The sequence below is a fragment of the Astyanax mexicanus genome, chromosome 1 (assembly GCF_023375975.1).
Source record: "Astyanax mexicanus isolate ESR-SI-001 chromosome 1, AstMex3_surface, whole genome shotgun sequence".
In the NCBI taxonomy this organism is placed as follows: Eukaryota; Metazoa; Chordata; class Actinopteri; order Characiformes; family Acestrorhamphidae; genus Astyanax; species Astyanax mexicanus.
This window is the reverse complement of record NC_064408.1, coordinates 99266252-99292660: the sequence shown is the minus strand read 5'-3', so window position 1 is coordinate 99292660 and position 26409 is coordinate 99266252. Positions and strand designations below refer to the sequence as shown.

At 35.6% G+C, this 26409-nt stretch overlaps 1 protein-coding gene across 1 annotated transcript in view; it reads left to right on the top strand.

Moving 5' to 3' along the window:
• The first annotated feature begins 9042 nt into the window (after nucleotides 1–9042).
• ankrd33ba (ankyrin repeat domain 33ba) overlaps nucleotides 9043–26409 on the top strand; it is a 41217-nt gene continuing 23850 nt past the window's right edge. Inside the window, exons 1-2 of the mRNA XM_007252288.4 lie at nucleotides 9043–10087; nucleotides 11682–12416. Coding sequence (XP_007252350.1) covers nucleotides 11970–12416 — 447 coding nt within the window. The 5' untranslated portion in view covers nucleotides 9043–10087; nucleotides 11682–11969. The remainder of the gene's footprint in view (nucleotides 10088–11681; nucleotides 12417–26409) is intronic.

The window sequence follows — 26409 nt, the reverse complement described above, 5'->3', positions numbered from 1 at the left end:
TGCTGACTGTGAGTAGTTTACTAACTTTATATACTGTTGAAAAGATTACTCACTGTAGATTAAGTAAATAAGAAATTGTTTTGTTTCACTCTCTCACTATGTATGTGTGCAGGTGAGTTTACTATGAGTCATATTTAATCGTAAATTCAATTTTACTTACATGCAAAAAGAAAATCTACTGACTTCTTATTTGAATACTTAAGTATTTTTCTAATCTAAACTGCATCTGGCATTTGTGTAGTATTTGTTAATTACCATATATAATCATTTTAAATACTTCCCCAGTATTTAGAAAAGAACAAGTAACCTGCTCATTCAAAACACATATATCATAGAAACCAAAGGCCAAATGCTTCAGCTAATGGACATTTGTTTTCTCTTATGAGTGTTTTCAAGCCAACAGTTTTTTTTTGTTTAGTTTTTTATTTAGTTTTTTTTTTTTCGGACACATTATAAGCAACATCAAGATAAAATGATTATAATTCATTATCCATTGAGTTATTTATAGTTATTAAATATATATTTGAATGGCAGCAGATACAGTTATCTTGAAAAAAGCAATAAAGCATTTGTTTTACTCCTCATAGATACTTGATAGTTGTTGATGATGAACTCTTTTAAATGTGGAGGATCTTATCCACATCCTACTCCAGCATGTAGAAATGTCACTTTAAAATATATACAAGCTTTTATTGCTGGATGCGCTCCCATATTTTTTTTTCAAATCTGATTCAGAATGTATAAAATTTCAGAAAGATACAGTTCTTATCACTGCTTGTGTGTTTAATATCAACAATCAAAGTTTAAATGCAATGTGCAACTCATTCATTCATAATATTTCTAAAACATTCATACATTTCTTTTTCAGATAGGGTTTTTAAACTTTTCTCAAAATTAAATAAACATTTTTGAGACATCACTTTGTTAATACAGAAAGATCAATTCAGTTACAGAAATGATAAGAAAATAGGTTCATTGTAGTTTCATGTAAAATCAATTGTGGTGGATGTCTACAGGGTTTAATGATTCTAAAATGTCCATCAAAGGAAATTATCACATAAACTGGTAAAATGTGATATTATTTATGAATGTTATGAAAAAAGGATTAAAAAGGATTGTCTGTCCAATTCTACCACAGTATTACTATTATCAACATTACACATTGTATAAAATCTATAGAACATCACTGACTGGGTTTTTATCACCAGCACAGTAAAGAAATCTGAGTTGATAAGATTTTCTTCACAAAACCGATTCACACCATGCCACTCTGAATTAATTAATCTGTTTACATCTTAACAGCTGAATTATTCAGAACTTTTGACAAATTGGGTTGAATCCCACAGGCACCCAATCAGAACAGACAGGTAACAGAATACTGGCTATGCTTCGCATTTAGAGCTAAACCTTGCCTGCAGCACAGAGCACAGCCACTTACTCATTCATTAACTGCTAATTGCAATTCAGAGGAATGAAGAGCAGTTTGCGACTATTTGTGACCACATAAGGAGTACTCAAGTTTCCAGGCCCTGCTAAGAAGGTAATTTCCAGTGCTGCAAGCAATTGGTAATTACCGTAGCTAATTGACCTACTGAGTCAAATGAATAAGTGAATAATTAACCTATTTTTAAAAACAAGCAGTCCATTTCATGAAAATTGTTCCAAATGTGGCTAACATTAATCAAGTCCTTGATTATTTACATGGTCTTGATAAACAAAGACATTTCAGCTGTCAGATCTCTTAATTTAATTAACATTTATAGACATTCTGAATTTAAAGGTGTCATACATTCCCAACAGGCAAAGCTATCAAAGATGCCGATTCACACACACATTTACATTTTTATTTGCTCTGATTGAGCAATGCAAATAAACCTTAGACCAAATCAAGCCAAATTGAAGTCTACAGTAAAAAAAGAAGCTTTTTAGCCTCAAATAACGTTAACTAGATATTAATCAAGTGCCATTTGAAATTCCTTAATCGATCATGTCACATAAAATATATGTAAAGCCGAGTTTTTACAGAGTCTAGAATGTTTCAGATACCCATATGTTTTCACCCTTATTTATCTTTAGGATCAAATTCAGCTGAGCAGTGATATTTCCAGTATGTGCCTGTAATTAATAATGTATTTTATGCTTGTGTAATATATGTTTATAAACTGGTAATATTAGCCTGTGTAGCTAAATGATTTTATACTTATGAACCTGACAGTTACGATTCACAAGTATAAAAGACTTTGGCTACACAGATTAATACTTACTATCATAAAGAAGGAAAAATTTAAATAAAGAACTGATCATTATAATGATCAGTGTCAGAATGTTCAACAAGCCTTATCTGCCCAAATGTATGCTTTTTTCTAATCTACAAGTTATATATCAATTGCTCAAAAGAAAGAACTGTTGTAACCTCAGTTATTTCTTATATATTTTTAAAATATTAATAAATTATCTCGTAATATGGTATTGGACAAAATAAAGACTGCATCTTAAAAGTACCTCAGTGTGAGAAAATATAAGAAGGATGTAATTTAAAACCGTTTTCCACTACGGAACTGTATTTTACAATTCTAAAATACATTTATAACAAATAAAATATACATTTTATATTGTGGCGTCTGTGTGTGTGTGTGTGTGTGCCAGCTTTTAGTGTGCCTGTGGGGGCGGGGTATGGTAATCCGGGGCCAGCGGGGCATTATGGGGGTATGTTTTGGGTGGGTTAAGGGGACCTACCATCTTTGTGTTAGATAGCTGGGTTTGTGGCCTCAGGGCTGTTTGAGCTGTGGTGGCAGTTGGGTTTCACTCTCCTAGTCTTGTTAAAGGCTATAAGTGAGTGGCAAGCCTGTTAATAAAGAGCTGTTGAGTACTTGCAATGAGTCTCACGAGTCCTCCTTCCTCTTCCACTCTACAATATTAAAGACCTGGAAAAGTTGATTACTACTTTTAGACAGTTGCTATGCTTTTAATAGTTGGTCACTAGGATTGCTAGGTTTTAATATGTATTTGCTGCGGTATTAGGACTGGTTGCTATGGGGTTGCTATGTGGTTTCTGTGGCAATTCTGGGGGTTGCTTAGGGGTCCATGCGGTTGCAAAGGTGTCTCTAAATGGTATAGTATATGCTATGTATAGGGCTGAAGTATTCCGATGGGGAAACAATCTATAAAATGTTTTTTAGCTCTTCTTTTAGCCTACAACCTTTTGGACATTAATATGTAATATTCATTCTATTAACATGAAATGTACCTATGATTATGTAGAATGATTTTTTTTTTAAGTTTTTTGCACGTCTTACCAATTTAAGATAACAAAACACCTCCAGCATTCTGAAGACTCCACTAGAGAACTTCTACAGAACCTTCCCTTTGGAGGGATTTCTCTCTACCTGATTGGCTGTCTGAGGGATTTATTGAGCTGGGCAGTCCAGAGTGCTGAGTTAATGTAATTGTCTAAGCCAGAGTGGCAGGGGAGTAGAAAAGCTCCGGCAGATTTAAACGACTCCACACGGCTGTTTCCTCCCAGCCCGGCCCACAGTCACACGGGCATCTTAATGAAGTTAGTCCTCACTGAGCTGCACTTCTTCAAAAACAGCTCTCTAGAGTCTCTTCACTCTGGAGAACCACAGGGTGCAGGACTGAGGCTTTGGTGTAGTCTCAAAGAAAAGCTGAATCATAAAGTCTGGGCTCAATTCATTAGGAACTTCCTTCCTTGTACTCCAGGAGACCATCGATACGGTTATACCAGGCTGTACAGTACTAATCAAATCAAATCAAATCAAATGTATTTGTATAGCGCTTTTTACAACAGGTGTTGGCACAAAGCAGCTTTACAGAAACATGATTACAGGACAAAGAATCAGGCAAAACATTACACATAGAAAATACAGAATACAGAACCCCCAGTGAGCGCGGAGGCAAGGAAAAACTCCCTCAGAGCTGCAGGAGGAGGAAGAAACCTTGGGAGGGCCAAGACTCACATTTGAGGGGGGACCATCCTACCACTGGTCAAACGGCTTTTAAATTAAAATTTAAAAAGTCTTTTATACATCCATATAGGTTTTATGTACTCAGGAGTGTAATAGCACCACTAATGGCTTGGATGTAATCTGTAGTGGAGAGTAAGATGGTCGATGAGCAGCTGATCTGTGGTGGTGGTGGAGAAGAGCTGACTTCAGAAACTTCCATCAGTCTGGCCGGACAGGAGACGCGAGAGCCTGAGGGTCCAACATCGGTATCGGGTCAGACAGGTGGGCAGTCAGTAACTCGGAGGAAAGCAGAGAGATGGAATTAGTTTTGACTGGATTTATGCAAAACTGAGAATATTAAAACATTATCAGAGTGTGGCAAATGACTCCGGCAGAACTGAATAAAACAGCCTAACTAAAGGCAGAGAGCCAGAAGGTAACATAGACATGGAGGCACCCTGAAACACCAGCATCCACCCACTCCACCGTCCACAAACCTGAGTGACCGTGTGCAGTGGGAGAACAACAGCACCAGCATCTCAGTTTACCACAATTTCCTCTGTCCATGAACCCCTGAATCTGCAGCCTTATCTAAAGGGAAAAACATTAATTACCAAAAGCTAAACTAAACAAGTAAGTTTTCAGTCTAGACTTAAAGATTGAGACTGTGTCTGAGTCCCGAACATATTCGGGGAGATTATTCCAGAGTTGAGGCGCTTTATAAGAGAAAGCTCTTCCTCCTGCAGAGCTCCTCTGAATTTTAGGAACTACTAATAAACCAGCACCCTGAGATCTGAGTAATCGCGGTGGTTCATAACAGGAGATGAGGTCTTGTAAATACTCAGGAGCGAGTCCGTGTAGGGCTTTATACGTTAACAGGAGAATTTTATAGTCTATGCGGAATTTGACTGGAAGCCAGTGCAGTGCTGATAGTACTGGACTAATATGATCAAATTTTCTAGTTTTAGTAAGGACCCTGGCCGCAGCATTTTGAACTAGCTTAAGTTTATTTAAGTTACTGCCGGAACATCCAGACAGTAGCGCATTACAATCATCTAGCCTTGAGGTAATAAAGGCATGTACTAATTTTTCTGCGTCATGCAGTGATAGGGCATTTCTTAGCTTGGCAATATTACGGAGGTGTAGAAAAGCTGTTCTAGTAACATTAGATATGTGTTTATCGAATGCTAGATCTGAATCTATGATAACTCCAAGGTTTTTAGCTGCTGAACCAGGGGTGGCTGAGAAGTCTGATAATTTATTTCTAGCAGCTTTGGGGCCTAATAGGAGAACTTCTGTGTTATCACTATTTAATAGGAGGAAGTTGTGCGACATCCATGATTTTACATCTTTTACACAATCCTCGATTTTCTTTAATCTCACTCTGTCATCAGGTTTGGCTGATATGAAGAGCTGCGTGTCATCCGCATAACAATGAAAATTCACATTGTGTTTTCTAATAACTTTGCCCAGTGGGAGCATATATAATGTAAATAATAACGGTCCTAATATAGAGCCTTGTGGAATTCCATATCTTACCTTGGTATAACTGGAAGACATATCATTTATCCTCACAAACTGATAGCGATCGGTTAAGTACGATTTAAACCATGCTAAGGCAGTTCCGGTTACACCGACCATGTTCTCTATTCTTTCTAAAAGGATAGTATGATCTATTGTATCAAAGGCTGCGCTCAGATCGAGAAGTACGAGTAAGGAAACACAGCCTTGGTCGGCGGCTATAAGTAGATCGTTTGTTATTCTAACTAAAGCTGTCTCAGTGCTATGATAAGGCCTAAATCCAGATTGAAATTTTTCATAGATCTGGTTTCTTTGCAGGTAAGAGCAAAGTTGTTGGGCTACAGCTTTTTCTAAAATCTTAGAAATAAAGGGTAAGTTTGAAATAGGTCTATAGTTAGACAGTACACTAGGATCAAGATTTGGTTTCTTGATCAGAGGTTTAATTACAGCTGTTTTACTACACACTACTTTGTCAGTCTCACTGCTGTCCTGAGAACAATGCACCATTGACAACAGTCCCCTACCCCTTGTTTTTGAGTGTAAACCTTCCCCTTGGATTCTTAATGTCTCTGTGACAGGGAGCTGAAATTAGCTTTGATTAGCTTTTATTTAATTTTTCCGTTCCGCCTTAAATGCTGCAGCCCCTGCCGTCTGTTGCACCATTTAAGATGGAATGGGAAAGTTAGCTATGTTATGAAGAATTTGGCCATAAAACATTGAAACTACACATTAAACTCTGGTAATTATAGTGCTAATCTTCACTTTTAATAAGGAAAATACTTAAATTTGTGGGTTTCTTAGCAGTGATTCTCATACCCCTCAGTTTAAAGTGTGCATCTGAAAAATCTATATAAAGGGCTATCAAGCCCTATCCGTTCCCCCTAGCCCTCAATCCTCAACCCTTTGGCGTGCACGTTTCGGTCTACAGTGGACCTCAAGAGGCCAGGGTTTGGAAGCTCTCATATATCCTCATATATTCACATTTGCTATTGTTACCATAAAGTACAACAAGAAATCTTAGCATCCGGCTGGATATACTACTGCATATCTTAAGTAAATTTAGTTCAAATGTGAAACTCATATATTATATAGATGTATTATACACAGAGAAATCTATTTGAACCATTTATGTTTTTTACTGTTGTGGCTTACAGCAAATGAAAACACAAAAGTCAGTGCCTCGGAAAAATTAGAATATTATATATAAGACAATTGGTACTTTTGGCAGTGTGGGCAGATCACATATGTACTTTTACAGCACAAAAACATGTCTGTAGGGTGATATAGGTAAAGGTATAGGGTAAAAATCTGCCTGAATTTTGTTAAAATGCACAAATGATGTTGCTATTAGAACGTGAAACACTGGCCAAAAAGCACATCCTACTTGAATCTGTTTAACTACAAAATATTACATTTTACCCAGAGTTAGGTCATGCCCCATTCATCCCACACTACAACGGTATGTTACAGTGGGTCTCATTCACAGTAGGTCTTTTTCTGTTTTAATCTGATTTCTTTAACCACTAATTTCGTTAGGCAACACAGATGCTTTGTTTACAGATACTGAGCTATCGTTAACTGTTCCTGGAAGCCTGTACAGTAGTTTGGCATGCCGGAGTGATAAAACTTCAGCTGTAGACTAAAAGGAGTCTGTCCGAGCTCCAGCTGTTCAGTGCAAAATGCTTCACTAATTACACCTAGCAATTATGGCCCTTACCTCAGAGCCCTGAGGAAACTGGAGTGTGAGCACAGTGTGAGAGGAGCCAGGGATTTCAGGAACAGAAGACACCAGCTGACTTAAGAACAATGCATGAATAATACAAATGCAAACTTGTACCTACAACTTCCCAAATGCAAAGACAAGTAACAAAAAGTGCTGGAGGCTAAAATATTCATTTGCTTTTAATGCAAATTCACACATAAATAAAATTATAATCTCAGCACATTATCAAAGCTTGTGCACATTGTAAGCTGTTGCTTGTTTGCTTTTTTAAAGGGGCGCATGCTACATTCCTTTTCTTTCTTTTTTTTATCTTACTTTGCTATTATATTTGTCTCTAAGGCACGTCATTTAATGTCAGAAAAATATGCGATAAATAACTGTATAATTGCATAAAATTATGGGTACATAATTATATATAATTACATTCCATTCAAACCTCAAACACTTATCCACTTAGGATAGCAGAATGCATGCTGTTAACAAAAACACAGTAACAAACAGTAACAAAGGACATACGGCCTAAACTAGCAGGTAAATAAAACTGAGCCGAATTCAGTTAATCTAAAACATCAATAAGGTTGAGATCAGCTTTACTAGCGGAGAGAGAGAAAGAGAAAAAGAGAGAGAGAGAGAGTGTGTTTAATGCCATGCTTGCACGACCATTTAGAAATGTGATATTATGCCTAGTCAAACCCAGGGCCAATATCCTAATTGTTTTTTTATAATATTATATTTTCCTCCAAGGTTCAGTTACAGTGGTTATATGATCATGTGTCTTCCACCTTAGTTTACCTTAAGAAAAAACAGACTACTTTGGATGTTGAGACATGAAAATAAAAAAAAATCAATCTTGGTTATCATAGGCTGCCTTGTACTGTACCTGGATCAAAAAGCACTTCCAGTAAAAACAATAACAACTTAATAACTAAATGCTGATTGGACAGAGGGCTACATGGTTAATGGCTGATTAAGTAGGTATATGATAATTAGCTGTCACACTGGTTAATATGTAAATGATGTCACAAAACCCTTCAATTGTAAAACAGGCTGTGTGCACAGGTTTTCAATTCCTGTGCTGCCACAAAAAAAAAAATTCTCCATTTATTTATTTTTTTTTTTTTTGGACATAATTTCAATCTGGCAGTTGTGCTTTACATTGTGTCAAAGTTGATGATAAAAATAATAAAAAGATATGCACTCTCACTCCAGTTGAAATTTTTAAAGCTTCTGATGGTGCAAGGTTATAAAAATATAAAGCACAATTATTTAATAAAAGAAGGGAAAACAAGTTTTCCATAATATAGGCCCTATAAAACTACTAAAGTGTTATAGTGTGTTTAGTTGGAATTCAGTCTAACTTGTAATTTAAGGCTAGGCCTGAATAGACTAATGGCTCTGGTACTTTTACGCTTATGGCATCTGGTAGATGCTCATATTACAGGGGGAGCTGAATGGTTTCCCACATGATCTCTTATCAGTATAGCATGGCTGTCTTGTCTGGTCAAGAAATAAACATAACAGGAGGGTTAAGATGTAGGGGGTTTTCAGAAGGAATAGAACACGTGTAGCTGAAAGTTTAGCTTTGTTTTTTTTAGTAGCAGCAGACTTTTTACTGTACAAAACTGTGAGACATCTGCTGAGAAATATCTGTCCTATAGCTGGTGGTTGTGTCAGAAGACTTTCAGAACATTTTCAGAAGATTAGGTGGCATCTTCTAAAAGTCATGCTTGTATCTGAGGACATGATAAAGTGATAACACGAGGCGGATGAGAGTGCTCTGAGGTTCAGAGGGAGGGTGCTGTTGCAGTGTGGGGGATTCCCGGCCATGCGGGGGTATACCAGCCCTGATCTCAGACTGGAGGAGCGACGAAATCCCCACGAGATGAGATGAAAGCGAAACCGGACAGCGTTGTTCACACTGTGGCGTTAGAGCTGAGCTTCTGCCGACACTCCCCGACCATTTCTGAGGAATTACTGAGAGAAACAGAGGACACCACCGCTGCTGCTGCTGTTACTGCTGTTCTGCTCAGATAGAACAACTAGATTTAAGAGGTGAACAAGCCCTGAACGCTGTAATCCCACCGAGAGAGAGAGAGAGAGAGATACAGAAAGAGAGAGACAGAGGGAGATATACAAAGAGAGGGACAGAAAGAGAGAGAGAGAGAGAGAGAGATACATACAGATACAGAAAGAGAGAGACAGAGGGAGATATACAAAGAGAGGGACAGAAAGAGAGAGAGAGAGATAGAGAGAGAGAGTAAGAGAGAGAGATACAGAAAGAGAGAGACAGAGGGAGATATACAAAGAGAGGGACAGAAAGAGAGAGAGAGAGAGATACATAGAGAGTAAGAGAGAGAGATACAGAAAGAGAGAGATAGAGGAAGAGATACAGAAAGAGAGAGACAGAAAGAGAGAGATACAGAGAGAGAGAGAGAGGGGGGGGGAGGAGGAGGAGAGGGCACCTAATCGGATTACTATGGAGCCTCTGGAGCCTCGGTATCGTGGCCCATAGTCCACTGCTGTTTCAGTCACAGCTGAGGAACAGCTACACTTTTCTTTAGTTCTGCTGCTGCTCGAGACTCAGAAACTGGACAACACGCTGCTGTTCTCCCTCAGAGCTGTGAGGAAACCGCTCGACTGCAACTTTTATTTTTTTTTCTGTTTCTGTTTTCGCTTTCTATCCTCTCAACGTCTTCCTACATCGCTGGGACCTAGAGCACACACTGCCAGGGTGTGAGAAGACTACCTGGATGAAGATTCAGCAACGCAAGATACAGAAAAGCTTCATATTACTGGGGAAATATAAAAAAATACTATAAAATAAGAAAATGTGGTCCTGGAGACTGACGACAACACCACTACCACCAACAACAACAAGGTGAGTAGTGAGTAGAGCTAAATGTGATGGGATTAACCTAGAAAGTGTATAAGGGTCAATATCGACATAATGTGTTTGTGCAGCATATTTGTTTAATTTTTATACAAACACTGTGTAACAACACATTTTCTCAAGATTTATTCTGAATTAACTACAATATGCTGTTACAAATATGTTAACATTTACATTACAGTACTTTTAGTACCTTTTTAATGTTTTTTTATATTACTGTTTAAGTAGAAAAAGCTTTCTAGTGTTTAAAAAAAATATTATGTTTTTTGTGGCTAAAATGTTTGAAGATCTACACCTGAAGATTTAAAGAAAATTATAAATAAGGCATTTCAATAAAATTAATTTGGCTATTTTAACAAAATAAATATCAAGCTATTTAAATATGTCCCAGAATTCACTGTCATTATTCCTGTCATCTTGGGATAACCCCGCCCCTTTAAGAAAGTAACCTTTCACATTATCAGTGACATCACAACCTTTATATTGTTTTATTTTCAAGAGACTGGGGACACTTGCTGCATGTTCACAATCAAATATATTAATTTAATTTACTATTTATCCTATGGTCTGCGTATTTAGCTGAGGAAAAGATTGAACTGTTTACTCTGTTGTGGTAATGTGGTTATTAAAATAACTTTAAATTAATAAAACAGAACCATTTTGAACAGTACAAGATTACTATGAATTACTAAATTCAAAATGTTGGCAATTCTAGCACATGATGTAGGCATGTATTAGGTAATAAAAATGAAAATAAAAAGCAACTAATTTGGAAAATATGATTTATTTATTTTTGGGGGCCAAAAGGCATAATATTCTGATAGTTGTAATGACAAGGCAGTTGCAAGTGCAACGGGGTTTAATTGAAACTAGAGAAAAAAAACAAAGAGGTTAATACTAAGACTATAAAACAAAAAAAAACTAAAAATTAACTTGAAAAGCAAGGACTAACAAAAACAGAAGCCAAACAAACAAACAAAATAAAGACAACAAAAAAAAAGCACAAGAGAGAACAAAGGAAAACATGTAGGCCTGAGAAAACAAGGAACACTTGCAGAAGATAAGGAGGGGGCAGGGTAACAGACAACTGAGAATTTTTATGCCAGAGCAGGGCTTGGGTGGAGACAAGATAACAACAAATCAGGGCCATGTGCTTAAAGAGCACATGTGGATGAAAACAGGCTAGGAAAAAAACTGGGAAATCCGATTTATGAGGTGGATATGTGAAGGGACAGGTATAGAAATGCGAATGCCTGGATGTGCTACCCCAGGCCCTAATCAGTCTTTTCATTTCCAGTATCCAATTTTAACATACCTTTTATTACCATTAAAAAAAAAAAACATATTTATATATTTAGGAATATTTTACTATATTGTAATATACAGTTACACCAGGGTTCATTTTCCGGCCTCTCAGGGTATTTTACATCACTGAACAAAGAAAATACATATCATGGAGATGCAAAAAGACTGCCTGGAGAAAGAGAGCCAGAGTCTACTTTATATTTCTGGAAAAAATCTTAAAAGCATAAAATTACAATGGACTCCACCTCACAATTTTTGCTGTTTTCCATTCTTTTAGGGTTTTTCTACATCGCTAGAGCTATTCATGGCATGGAAATGTGAGAAGACTGACTGGATAAAAGAAGTCTAGCCAGAGTTTACTTCACATTTATGGGAAAGTATTAAAACATCCCTGGACTCTAATAACACATCCAAATGAAGCTCTGATCCAAGAGTAAACTTTTTTCTAATTGTTTATGTTCTTCCCCCCTCCATCTTTATGATTATGACCGATTTCTCACTCACTTTGGAGCCCAATGATTCGCTTTCCGTCCCTAAAGACTTTGACCTATGTGAGTTAAGTTAAATGCTGGACGGTAGGGATGGTGGAAGCTCCTCTATGGCCAAAGCTCAGCTCCTTTCCCGTGCTGGAGCGGCTTCAGCCCGCGTGCAGCCCACCATACATGAAGAATCAACCAATACCACCGACGACGACTATGACTCTTACGTCAGTTCTTGCGGTTCAGAGGACGCCGGTAATGAGGAGTATGAGGAGTATGATGATTTCTCTGACCCTCCCGACACCAGGAGCATCGCCTCTGATGACTCTTTCTACCCTCCAGAATATTTTGATGATGATTTTGAGGACTTTGAGGAGTCCGAGATCTCCTCCCATGATGTTGAGGGGGTTCAGGATACGTCAACGCTGAGCTTCTTTCAGGCATGCTCCAGCAACCAAGTGCTTATTGTCAAGTTCTTGATACGGAGGGGTGTAAAAAAGGAAGAGGTCCAGGAAACAGACAAGAACAACAGGGTGAGTCGTGTCTAGAGATAAAATTATTTTATTCTCTAATTAAAGGCATTTAGAAAAAAAGATACATGTATTTGCTTATGTTAGAAATAAAGGGGTTGGACAATGAAACTGAAACACCTGTTTTTAGACCACAATAACTTGTACCTATGGACAGTTCTGGTGGAAACAGAAGAGTTCAGGTGCACAATGAATTCTGCCGTGATTTGGGCAGCTGTAGTTTTATGTTTTTTGGTTTAGCACCCGAACATCCCTTTCAGACAGCTTCCTCTTGCATCCACAGTTAGTCCTGTTGGATGTGGTTCGTCCTTCTTGGTGGTATGCTAACATTACCCTGGATACCGTGGCTCTTGATACATCACAAAGACTTGCTGTCTTGGTCACAGATGCGCCAGCAAGGCGTGCACCAACAATTTGTCCTCTTTTGAACTCTATGTCACCCATAATATTGTGTGCATTTCAATATTTTGAGCAAAACCGTGCTCTTACCCTGCTAATTGAACCTTCACACTCTGCTCTTACAGGTGCAATGTGCAATTAATGAAGATTGGCCACCAGGCTGCTCCAATTTAGCCATAAAACCTCCCGCACTAAAATGACAAGTGTTTCAGTTTCATTGTCCAATCTCTGTAAATGTGCAGTACAGGTTAATATATAATGTCTTACAAAATGCTGGATGAATATCCAAATGCGTTTTATTATTTAAGTACATGCCCATTACATTTCACGTCAGTACAGTAAAATAAATGCACATATGTAGATGAAAGAAAAACTAACCGGAGAAACAAAAACTTTCGATGAAAGGCAATGTGAAATATTTTATTTTAAGCCAGTATGTTCCAGTACTGGACAAATTAGGTATCTAGTGTAAAATTATGCATTGCCTCTGGTTCTTTTGTCTGAGATGTTTGGTTTGGGAGAAGGGGGTGGATCTGCCTCTAGAAGGCCTCAGTACGATGTTAGCCATCACTGATGTCTGTTAGCTGCACTAATACATTTGATATTTAATGCTCTCCTCCAAGCAGGTTGAGTTTGAAAATATACCATCTGCTTGCTTCATTTATCGCAGAGGGACCTTTGACACTCACCCAGCAGTCCTAGCTAGTGGGCAGAAATTAGAGACGACTAAAATATGTACAAAAATGTAATTGACAGCTGTCCCATACACATTACTTATTAAAAATGCTTTTTACTGTGTTATTAAATGAGTGCGTGGAATGGTAAGTCAAGCGATTTAGTAATAGAGGTCAGGACCCTGCAGCAGGCCTGTGAAGGTTAGCGGTTAATCTGTTTATAAAGCATGGCCCAAGCCTGGTTAAGGTCATGGAATTAATTTCATGACCTCTCTTTAGATGGTAATGCCCAGAGATGCCTGGAAAATGGTACTAATGGCCTTTAGCAGTGTTTAATGGAGTTACACTGGCCTTTTACTCTTTGGTGGTTTGAAATATGTGCCTTAAGAATGTATTACAGTGATATTATCTGCATCTATATCTGTTTAGCACTTATTTAGAAGTTGGTGTGGCCTTAACCTAATGTTTAGCATTTAACAAGTGAATATATTTCAAATTTGTTAACTATGTATTCTAAAATTTAATATTCTAAATATATCAGTTAATGAATGAATATATTTTATACGTATGTTTTCGCTAAATACCCCATCAGAGATTTGCTGTCCAAACAATATGTGGACTAGTTAGACTATTGTATCCTGCATCCTTCTCTTTTTTGGTAGGCACATGGATTCAAACTCTAGTCAGCTCTCCTATTATATTTAATGAGGTATAATAACGTGTCCATCAACTTTTATGAACATTGTTCCTGTTTTCATAAAAGAACCCCATTAGCCATTAGTGTTATCTTCTGATGTAAAAACAGTTAGTGACCATTGTCCATTTCATTTATAATGTAACTGGCTGCCATTAAAGAATAGGTACTTACAGAACAGACTCACTGATTATCAGAAAAAGCATGTACAAAAATATCTACTGCTTGGTGAGTGTGAGGCACAAATAGTTTATTCTAAAGTGACCAAATCAGTTGATGAATTGTATTACCCTTTAACTGCAGAGGTCTGTATGTATGTCCACAATTCCTCACACCTATACATTCATAACACCATAGCAAACACCACAGATACCATAGCAACAACTAAGCAATCACGTAGCAACACCTCAGCATCCACCTAGCAACCGCTTAGCAACACCTTAGCAAGCACCAAGCAACCGCTTAGCAACACCTTAGCAACTGATTAGCAACATCCTACCAAACGCTTAGCAACACCATAGCAACCAGCCATGAATCAGCACTTCAATCACACTTGCAGTTTCTGCAGAAACTTTAATCTAGTTTTATTTGTATTTTTAGGTGGGTAGTATGTGAGTATTTACGCAGCTATCTGTAGTTAATTGATAATTACCTTGTCTGATGAAGTATTTTTTTTGCAAAAAAGTAATGTAAGATTTAAAGTTACTGTTCAGTCACTAGAATTTAGTTACAAATGTATTTTTCTATTCAGTTTCGTATTTCTTAGTGTTAGTGTTCTAAAGTCTTGACAAAATATTAATAAAAAAGAACAGCTCCTATTAGGTCAGAAAAAGTAATCATATATCTGACATTGGGAACCTTTAGCTTAATACTGTGCATTGTGTGTTCATGTACATTTCTTTTAAAAAACATACTACTGTGCATATAGTCACATGATTCTCCTGATCATAGTGGCAGCGCTTAGCCTGCTGGACCACTCAGAGCCCCACAAAGAGTTATTTTAGTCATGCCATAGAAGAATCAATCTTGGTTCCATAAAGATACGTGTTTGTAGATATTGTGTAAGTTTGAAGAATCCTAAAAATGGTAATAATATATCTTTAAAAATGTCCTTTATCTGCACACATATCTTTTTAAAAAAGTTCTTCATAGAAGCAGAAGTGGTATTTTTATGGCTCCAATCAAATAACCATTTGTAGCACCTTTATTTTTAAGTGTAGCCAACTAACTTTCAGTTTCTATGCTGGTTTAGTTTTGTGTTTCTAATTATCTTTACGGTATGTGAGGGGAAGTAATTTAATTCATAAATAATAACAGCTTCCTTAAGGAGGATACTCTTATTCAGAATTTCCCCACACAGTTTACAGTTCCCTGCACACTGGAAGTTGACTTGGAATCTCCCTTAAAATGTTTGAACTCCTGGTGAAAAGAACTTTGCTGGAAAACTGTTATGATGACTGGAATGTGTCCTAGGTCAAAAGATATGTGTTCTTAATGCATTACATCATCCTAAGGAATGCACAATGTGTGAAGGTCCTACTATTACAAACAGCCAGAAAAGCACTCTAGATCCTTTTATTTTCATGAATGACAAGAAAACAACCATATAAAAGGTATTTTTCACATCTTGTAAAATGAGGAAATTGGCAAGGACAGCTGGGGCTGATAAAGCTCATGCAAGTGACAATATACGACACATCAGGGCTGGAATAAATGGAAAATGTCACTTTCTATAAAACCTTTCTGTCATCACACTCAATTCCTCTAATCTCCTGCTCAGATATAGCTGATAGTACTATTTGGCAGTGATTTTTCTATATTCAGATACTATCTTTAGCTTCTGAAAGACTGCATTCTAAAAAAAAAAGGATAAAGGTGCCAATCGTGATTCTTTGGTGCAATGACATACAAGATCCACCCCAGAAATGATTCTCCTGCAACCATCTGTCTAAACCAAGAACTATTCAGTCTTTACTTTTAAGAACATAGACAACTTTAACACTTTAGTTTCAGAAAAGATAAGATTTAAAATGTAATTATTTACAGCACAGAAACATACTAAAGAGACAGAATCAACACTATAATCTATAGTAATAGAACAGGAAAAGGCAATGAGAATCATATATATATACTATCTACATGAAAGTGCACAGTTTATATAGATATGTATAAAATAAGGGTATACAAATATGCAGACATGCAGATGCATATGCAGTTCCTGTGTGGATGTGCAGACTGTGCAGACATCAGTACTGTGCCAACAAGCAGCACATATGAAAAAAAAAAACTACAAGAAATATATGTAAATAACATGGTACCTGTTCAGCAATTTTGCGTAATGGACAGTGCAAACATATGATAATACAATGCAAATACAGCAGTAATACTTCAGTGTGTTTTAGCCATCTGAACAATGGTTAGCTGAGCAGTTTAAGCAATTCATGTTAATATAACCTAAGAGGCAGTTTCCCATACAGCGATTAAGCCTAGTCCTGGACTATACAGCATTTTCAGCAGAGGTTTTCCACTGAAGAATAATGTAGCCTATGACTAGGTTTATTCCTGTCAGGGAATCTGTCCCTCAGAAGTTTTCAAATTTATTTTATGGTGTTACTTTATAGGGAGAGTGAAAAGCCACACTTTTTGCTGTAATATTTATTTGGCACAGGGAGTTTTCACCATTTGTGCCAGTTAGAAGAGCTAGATTTAGATTTAGACTGTTTTACCTCTTTGTTTCTGGCAGCAGATACATAAAAATTGTGAATTATTATATAGGAATAAGGGTTAATTCTTATATAATATAAATAATGCAGAGGTGTAAGCTCTATATTCAAGAGATTTTAAGAAAAAGATTTAGAGATTTCATCATATTAAACAGAGACTTATTTTGTTCACATAATGACTTGTCACTGATGTTCTGCCATAATAATGTTACATTATTGAGAAACTGTATTACCTAATTAAACAGTTATATGAAAATATTAAGGAGACCATGGTCCATTAGCATGAATATCCAGAGAGTTCCACTTTACACTAAAGGCTAAATGAAGAAGAAGGGTGTAGTGTCAGGTGAGGGAAAAATGAATAGATGTTTCTGAATGTGGACTGCAGTGGTATTCAGACAAGTTATCTGTTTGTTGTCATTCAACTGATGTTTATCCAGTAGTTCTTGTTCTGGTTTTGCCAAATTGTCTATCAAAAATACCAGTTGAAGATTAGACATAAACTGTTAGACACAAACTTTTGTAATGAACCCACAACCCTCCCTGTCAGCAATAACCTGATATTCTAACCATGCATTAGGTTAGCAAGTAGTTTGAGCTGCTGCATATATTCTGCATAGTTATATATATTTAAAAATCTACATCTGTATCTATATTTCCCTCATCTGATTTACTCACTGTAATGTATATTTTATCATATATTATTTTATTTTGGACTCTTATTAGAGCTTAGGCCTTTCTCTTTTTATTACTGTCTCTTATGTGTCAATTCCATCAGGATTGCTACTTAATTCATTGTGCAATAACAACTGAATTTGTCTATATTAACAAAAAAAAGCTGAGATTTATTATTATATTTTAAGCGAACTCACAATCAAGCATATTCATTAAAATGTCCTAAACACGTCTAATACTGTTATACTATCAAACTATTGATGTATAAATCAAAATAATCATATAGTCCCTATATAAGGTAATGAAGGATTGAGGTTATAGAAATGAACAGAAATATGTACAACATCCTAAAACAATACTCATGTAAGTGGAGAGATATTTCAGTGAATAAATGATGTAGAAATGGAAATACCTTTTCATAAACATGGGCTTACGAAGTCTACTTCGTAAGTAGACGTACGAAAGTAGCAACTTAAACAACTTGCTAAGCTAATTCTCAGGTGAACGTCATAGTACTTTAGCTGTATCAGAACAGGAACTAGGGTATGGGTATATTTTTCTCTGTTTTTTATACAATATTAGTCTGAACTATAGCAACAGTTTAAAAGAAAATACTTTAGAAATTAAATGGGACTGAACACAAAAGTATAAATGCAGTCCCCAGTATACTTAACAAGTAAATCAGTAACTTAATGTAAATGAGTAAAATTTGGCTAAGTAAAATGTTCATCACTCTCCTAATAAATCTATTTCTAAAATTAAGAGTATTAAAAAAAATCCCATATGTATAACAGGATACATGTGATTAATTTCTGCCCAGCCAGTATTGTACCTCAGTATTAGCATCATGTAATCATGCAGGCTGAAAGAGATTCTCCTCAAAAGTAATCAGACATTTGGCTTGGAGCACACTAAGTGAATTACTTGCTGATTTAGCTGATCTAAGATCTTTCCATAACTAATGCAATCCTATTAGCATGTTATTAGTGATATGGCAGCGTCTCATGAGGAGGAGGAGGAGGAGGAGGGGGTAGGGGGCATCATATGTTTGGCATCAGTTGAAACATGCACCTCCACTGTTGTCCTGATCAGAAACATTGACACTGCAAAACACACGGCTGGCAGTCCATCCCCCAAAGAGTCACATCTCAGATTCCAAGCTGCGCAGAATCCAGAGAACAAAGCTTTGGTCACTAGCAAGACAGCCAGGGTGGAAAATACAGCTTAAATATGGCAATCAGAATTTCTCCTAAAAAAAAAGTTGTAATATTTAAACTTTTAACATCCTCTGATATCTTTATTTACAAAGTTTAAAAATAGCCAAATTGAATGAATATACTGGGATTGTAAGTGGAAATTAGGATGCAAAATAAATAATTTAAGCATTTTTAATCACAGTTTTTGTGCATCTTGGCATGTTCTTCTCCACCAGTCTTACACACTGCTTTTGGATAACTTTATGCCACTCCTGGTGATAAAATTCAAGCAGTTCAGCTTGGTTTGATGGCTTGTGATCATTCATCTTCCTCTTAATTATATTCCAGAGGTTTTCAATTTGGTAAAATCAAAGAAACTCATAATTTTTAAGTGGTCTCTTATTTTTTCCAGAGCTGTATATATCTATATTCTGCATATCTCGTCAATACTGATTTTCTATCCAAAACACACACTGTAGTAAGTAGTCTGGCAGTAATAGTCTTTGTCAAAAAAAAAAACTGTGTTAATCTATTAGAGCCCAGACCCATTTCTGAATATTGATGCCAAATTCAAATATGAATCAGAAAAATTCAGTGAGCAGCTCATTCATGTTTTTTTTAATGTGGGCACATAACTGTCAATATTTTAATGTTAAATTCCTAATGTAACACAAATAACACAAAAACAATTTCATAACTTGTATTTTAACAGTTTGCCCTAATAATCAAACGTAAACATCTGATTAAAGTGTGATTTTTTTTAAACTGGTTAAAACAGATCAGTAAAAGCAAAAAGTATGCTTTTATCTCAGCAACTACCCCAGTACACCTACATTCTGTAAATAAGGTCTTGAAATGCTCTCAGAGTTTTCAGTGAATTTTACTTAGGAACTTTAATGAGTTAAAGTAAAGGACAGGGTGCTGTAAGGTACTTTACACAGCTTTTAAAGGTGACACAAAAGTCATCATGGTTTATTTTGGATGTCGAATGTTTAAAATCTAACACCATCATCACTGAGGAGTTGACAGAGAAGAATAAGGTAACAATTTAGCTAACCCATATGCTAGTTAGCAAACTATGTTAATGGAGCTAATGTCAGCTCTAGAAATACCTTGCTAGCTTAACTATAAAGATAATACTAGACCTTGTACCTTGCTATTATTTTGTTGATGTGGAACAAAACAAAATCTTGGTACTAATGTAATGTAGTTCAACAGGGAACATGTATTTTCGAGAAAGGCTAGTGTTAGCATTGAATCATTTTTATATTGACTGAGGAAGTGTTCCTCCAGGAAGAAGTTACTATAACTATACACTTTAAATGGTGAGCTAAAAGAATCTAGCAGAACACTTGGTTTTATTTAGCTCACCTTTCTAAGTTTACATTATCATTAATGAAAAATAATTACATAAACTGGTGCTACATTGCATTTTAATCTGAAAGTTTAGCTATTATATAAAATCTAACAACAGGTTACAATGGCTAGTTCATGATGTAGCTAATCTGCTAATTGAGGTTGGAAATCTAGATATAAGATTAGGTTTAGGGAATTAAACATGAGGAATGTATTAATTGGAGTTTAACCTGAAATTAACAGTTTTGTCTATGTAGTTTTTTAAGGAAAACAACTTAATACTGCAGTAAATATCCTGGTTTTCATTTTAGAATTACTTCACTATGACTACCTACACTCTTGATACAGGGCTGGGTTTGCTAAACAGAAAGGTTGACATGCAGTTGTAGGTAAATTGACATTTAGTGACCTCAGGAAGAAACTGTGTCAATCCTTCATATCATCACTAAAGTACTGTAAAATTGTGCTTATGGAGTTCAGATCCACTATTTTAGTTTATACCTTATGTTTTTAGTGTTTACCTACGCTGGACTATTAAAGGTAAATAAAAGTATCTTGCCTCATGGCTTTGGTAAGATACTTTATTCATGAGGAATGAAGTACACATGTGAATCCTCACTTTTTTTCAGTGAGGATTTCCTCCATAATCAGTCCAGCATGTGCTCTGCTCATCCGAGGCTTACATACCCCTCACTGAATTGTGTAACGCTGTAAATAAGACCATTAGCGCCAGAGCCAAGCTATATTACACCCCTCCCTGTGGTGAAACAGCAAGGCATGGATTGTAAAACAGCATGAAGAAAGAGAGAGGAGAAGCAGCGTGTGTGTTGAGCTTATTCCTGACTGGATTGCTACACTGAAAAACAAATGTGTTAAACGCACTTAACTGAAAAAGAAAAAAAAAACAAAATGTTACATGATTTGTTGTTCAGTGTATTTACATATATATAGAATTCTTCTGCCAATAATGTATATATTTCATTAGTGTTAATTCTCATTAATGTACATCCTTCAGTATTCATTAGTACAGTAGTTAGTAGTCTTAGTATAAATTAGGCATTGTCTTCTCTAGGCCTGTCACAATAATTACATTATCGACTTATCATACAATAAATGGAAATGACCTCAATAATTTTGATAATCATGATATCGTCTATAGTGTTTAAGACTGGTGGAGGAGAACATGCCAAGATGCATGAAAACTGTGATTAAAAAGGAGGGTTATTTCACCAAATATTGATTTTTGAACTCTTAAAACTTTATGAATATGAACTGAAAGCTCTGCATCTTTTTTGATATTTCAGCCATTTCTCATTTTTGCTAATTAATGCTCTAAATTACAATATTATATTTGGAATTTGGGAAAAATGTTGTCTGTAGTTAATAGAATAAAACAAAAATGTTCATTTTACTCAAACATAGACCTATAAATAGCAAAATCAAAGAAACTGATTCAGAAACTCTTTTATTTTTTTCCCGAGCTGTATATAACAGTGAACAGTATTTTAGCCAGTCATGCAATGGCCAATGCTTTAATAACTGCAACTCTAGATATTTCTGGATGATAAAGTTTTGCTGAGTAAAAGTGTTTTGCTATTCTATTATCATTTTACCAGTGGCATTTATTGTTTTTAAAACGACAGTAATATTGTTTATCGTAATGATTTCTGGGATGATATATCGTCCACAAGAAAATCTTATTGTATCAGGCCTAGTTTACTGTATTTGGCTTTATTTTACTGTTTGAGCTTTGATCCACATTTACAAACTGCTGTGCACTCTGGACTTTTCCCTAATGAGTTTGTCTGGACAAGGTTGTGTAAGTCCAATCATCACTAAACAAACATATGTGAATGGCCAGTGACCCACTAAGCTCCTTTTAGAGATACTTTACACACAGACTGACACGTTATTACCAAACCCGGGTCAGCAATTTCATTTAACGACAGGCCAAGACAGCTTCTGACTCATGCAGGCCAGCTATATCAGTCTCAATCACAAACAGTGCAAAGAAACACACAAACACTCGTTTCCTCTTCATTTCCTGAGTGTGTATTCAGACCTGACCTATATAACGTGTTTGACCGAAATAGATACAGATTAAAAAATATATGTAAGAATAGTAATGAATAGCATTATTATGTATTAGTGTAAGGTTAATAGTTTTACTTAGCCAGTGATTTAATGACTCATATTATTGTCATATTACTGTCAATTATTTAATCACTAAAGGGCCCAGAGTCTGCAATTTTTCCTGTATCACATTTCCCCCTTGAAATCATCTGATGATATTTGTACATTATAACCAAAAAACTACAATTCATTTTTACATGTTCTGTTTCTATTCTGCTCAGTCATATCACATTACTATGACCACCTCCTTGTTTCTACAATCATTTTTAATTTCCTCAGCTACACCGATCATATATGAACTCTTTGTAGTTCTATAATTACAGACTGTAGACCTTCTAAAGTTTCTCTGCAAATGTATTATCCTCCTTTTCATACTCTCTAATCGGACACAGCAGTGCTGCAGGTGTTTTAAACACTGTGTTTACCCACTGTCCACTTTATTATTGCTGGTGTTACTGTTGTACTAAAATATCCAGTGGGCAGCCTCGCTTGACCAATGATGAAGTACTGTGACAAAAAAAACGTGCTACAAGGTGGAGCTCCTAGGTAGGAATGCCTAATAGAGTGGACAGTAAGTGGGCAAAACTTCAAAACTTAAAAACGGAAGAATCCAGTCTATAATTAAGGAACTACAAAGTGCTCCTATACGTTCAGTAGAGCTGACAAAATGGATAGCAAGTGTAAAAACAAGCAGGTGTTCATAATATTCTGATATGACTGTATATCTTGATGAATAATAATGAAAACTGCCTAACTGTCCTTATACAAAACTGTGCCTTTAAGACTGATATATAGTGTCATTAAAAATGTATAAGATTTCTTTAGTTTTTTGCTTTTTGGTCCTACTAATATTTCTGATTATCAGATAAAATTTTAATATCAGACAAACAAAACCTGAGTAAATATAAAAAGCACACAAAATATCCAAACCAATCTAGCCCCTGATAAAAAAATATTTACCCAAAGTCCTGGGAATCATCAAGATATTTTTTGGCTATTTTTTGGTTCTTTTGTGAACTCCTGGATGAGTTGTCTATGCCCTTTTGTTGTAATTTCGGTAGGCCGGTCACTCCTGGGAAAGTTTACCAGTGTTTCATGTTTTCTCCATTGGTGAATAATAGCTCTTAGTGTGGTCTGCTGGAGTCCCAAAGCTTAAAAAATGACTTTTCTTAACTGATAAATGTCAATGACTTTGTTTTCTCATCTGTTTTTGAATTTCTTCAGATCGGGGCATAATGTGTAGTAATCAGGCCTGGTTGTGACTAGTAGTGAAAATGAACTCAACTTTCCAAAAACAAATCACAGTTCATTTATTTGGGGGCAAACACTTTTTCATAAAGGGCTAGATTGGTTAGGATAGTTTGAAATCATAATTTAAAAAGTTCTTTTTATATTTACTCAGGTTATATTTCTCTGGAATTAAAGTTTGTTTGATAATCTAAAAAATGTAAGTATGACAAAAATGCAAAAACAAAAGAAATCTGTAAGGGGGGCTTTTTCACAGCACTGTATGTAAATGAGCTCTGGCATGAATGCCCTATTCATAAAGTAATGCAAATGAAAAGGATGTGTTTCTACATGAGAACTTTCTCACTTCCTCAACTTCCTTTTAGGTGTCTGTTTGTTGCTATAAAAATAAATATCAGTTCACTGTTTAAATTACTTGTCCTGCATAAAGCTGTGGATATTAATATCTAGAGATCAACTGTTTGTAATTAATGCTATGGTGTAAGTGTTCATAAGAGGCAGCAAATCTCTTTTTTGTGAGACACTTCAATGACATGTTCCTCATTGTTCTCAGTGAATCTCGGTTAGCTTATGATCTTTAAACAGTATTAACTATGAGATGGATGATTTGATGTTCAGGCAGACCTTGAGAATGCTCTTTAGACTGAAAGAGTGAACTTGATATACTCAGCCATCATATCACAATAATGTGACCGGTTTCAGTTTAGCATCTAACAAGTTCAGGAAGTGCAGGAGTTGTTGTGTTACTTTACCACCAAACCACAAACCACTCCTCCCACATCCCACCACATCCCACCATGAAGTTTTAGCTCATGCTGCAGATCTACTGGAGCCTGAAATCACTTCAGGTGTGGTGGTGGGTTTACAGTGGTATGTTATGGTAGACTGGGGAACTGGTCATGAACTGTGGTCATACTTCTTTTGAACTTTTTAACACATACCTTCACCCAATAGCGAATTGTTGGTTTATTTTATTACATTGATATATTGTATATAGTAGAGCTGCATGATATTGGAAATAAATGACATTGCAAAATTATTTTGTTCAGCAGCATAAACTGTTTTTCTTACCACTTTCTTTTCAGAAGTCAATCATTTAAAATGCCATGATATTAATAATTCCCACTGTGTATCAAAATTGGAGTAAAATTAATGCTATTTGTGATAGAAAACAAGAACTGTTTGTATCAAGCAAGTTTTTAGCATAATATGAATGATTTAATTTGCCTCAAATGACAATGAACATCCGGCGATGTGACTATTGCACATTCACTCGTTGATTCACTCTGAGATATTTGGAGTGCATTATTAGTATCATGACATTTTGGATCATTGACTTCTGTTACAAAATCTGATAAAATTCTTGTATTTTTGAATATTACCCAGTTAGGGGTGTGGCACATATCATATGCAATAATAAAATGATCATTTTTTTGCAGTACTGTATTCTTGAAATAATGTTTTAATTCTGTGCTTTGTCATATCGCCAAGAGTTTTGTTATGTTTGTCACCCACCTCTAATTCCACCCAATAAAGAAGACAAATAATACAAATTATACTATACGTAATGAAACATGCACTTCTTCAGTGTTATGATGATATCCATGATATGCTCATAAATTAATTAACTGTGTACTGCAAAGTAAATTTGCCAGTGGTACAGCAACACTTTTGTAAAATTAACAATATGTGTGTTAATACTGACAAACCTATTGTGTACCTTTCTAATTTCACAGTTTGTTACATAATAATTATATTATTATTATTATATCTATTGGAATATCTCAGTTTACACCAAATGGTCCAAGTGGAATATTTTTTTTGTCATTTGAACTGGGATGTCAGTCCTATTCCTTATAAATTAAGTACTTGTAACTCACGTAAAATTTGACTATTTAAAACAATGCATTGTGTCATGTATCATGAAGTTCTTGAGGCCAACATAGATATCAGTTTAATCACAGAATATTATTTTATTAAATAGTGATAGTTTTATAAAATGTTTTAACCCGTAGTGACTATAGTTATTACAACCATTTATTTTTTATGTAAATAAAAAACACATTAATTTAAATGCTGTCAGTCACGTCATTAATAGGATTGTGTCCTCTCTCCAAAAAAATGAACTAGAAAGCAAGTGAAAGAACTGAATGGCCCAGTCATTCAGAGGCTCCCAAAGCTAATCCTTTCTATTTTAAGAGCTCACTAGGCCACAGATTACTCCAGCATCACACACATATCTCAGTCCGAGCTGAGAGAGGGGAATAAAGACCTGCTGCTGCTGATGCCCCAAATCACAACAGCCTATATAGGGGTGACCAATGTAACAATGTCTGATAGTTATTGTGATCAGTATGTCACAGTTAGGTTATAATAATGTATATCGTAGGGTTGTGCATAAGATGGATAATAAAAAGACTTTAGATAAGTTATTAAGAGTTTGTAAACGACCATCAGTCGTATCAACAAGCAGTGTATCGTAACTTGATGACTGCATTTCTTTATCATTTGCTTTACTTTGTGTATGACAGCAGTAGAAACCATGGGAAGAAAATATAACCTCTTATAGTTATGCTTCCTGAATGAGGAGTCCAGCAGTGATAGCTGATAAAGAGATAACACCTAATACTACTACTAATAACAATAATAATAACATTAATAATAAAAATACTACAACTACTACTACTACTACTACTACTACTACTAATAATAATAATAATAATAATGGAAACAAGTAACACTTTGCTATTCATTAAAAAAAGTAATACTGATTAAAATCAACATTTTATTATATTATTTTGAATTAAATTAAAATGTTAAATAAAGAAAACATGATTTGTGGCTAAAGATGTATTCTTTGTTTTTTAAATTTATATTGTTTTAGTCTAATTTATTGTA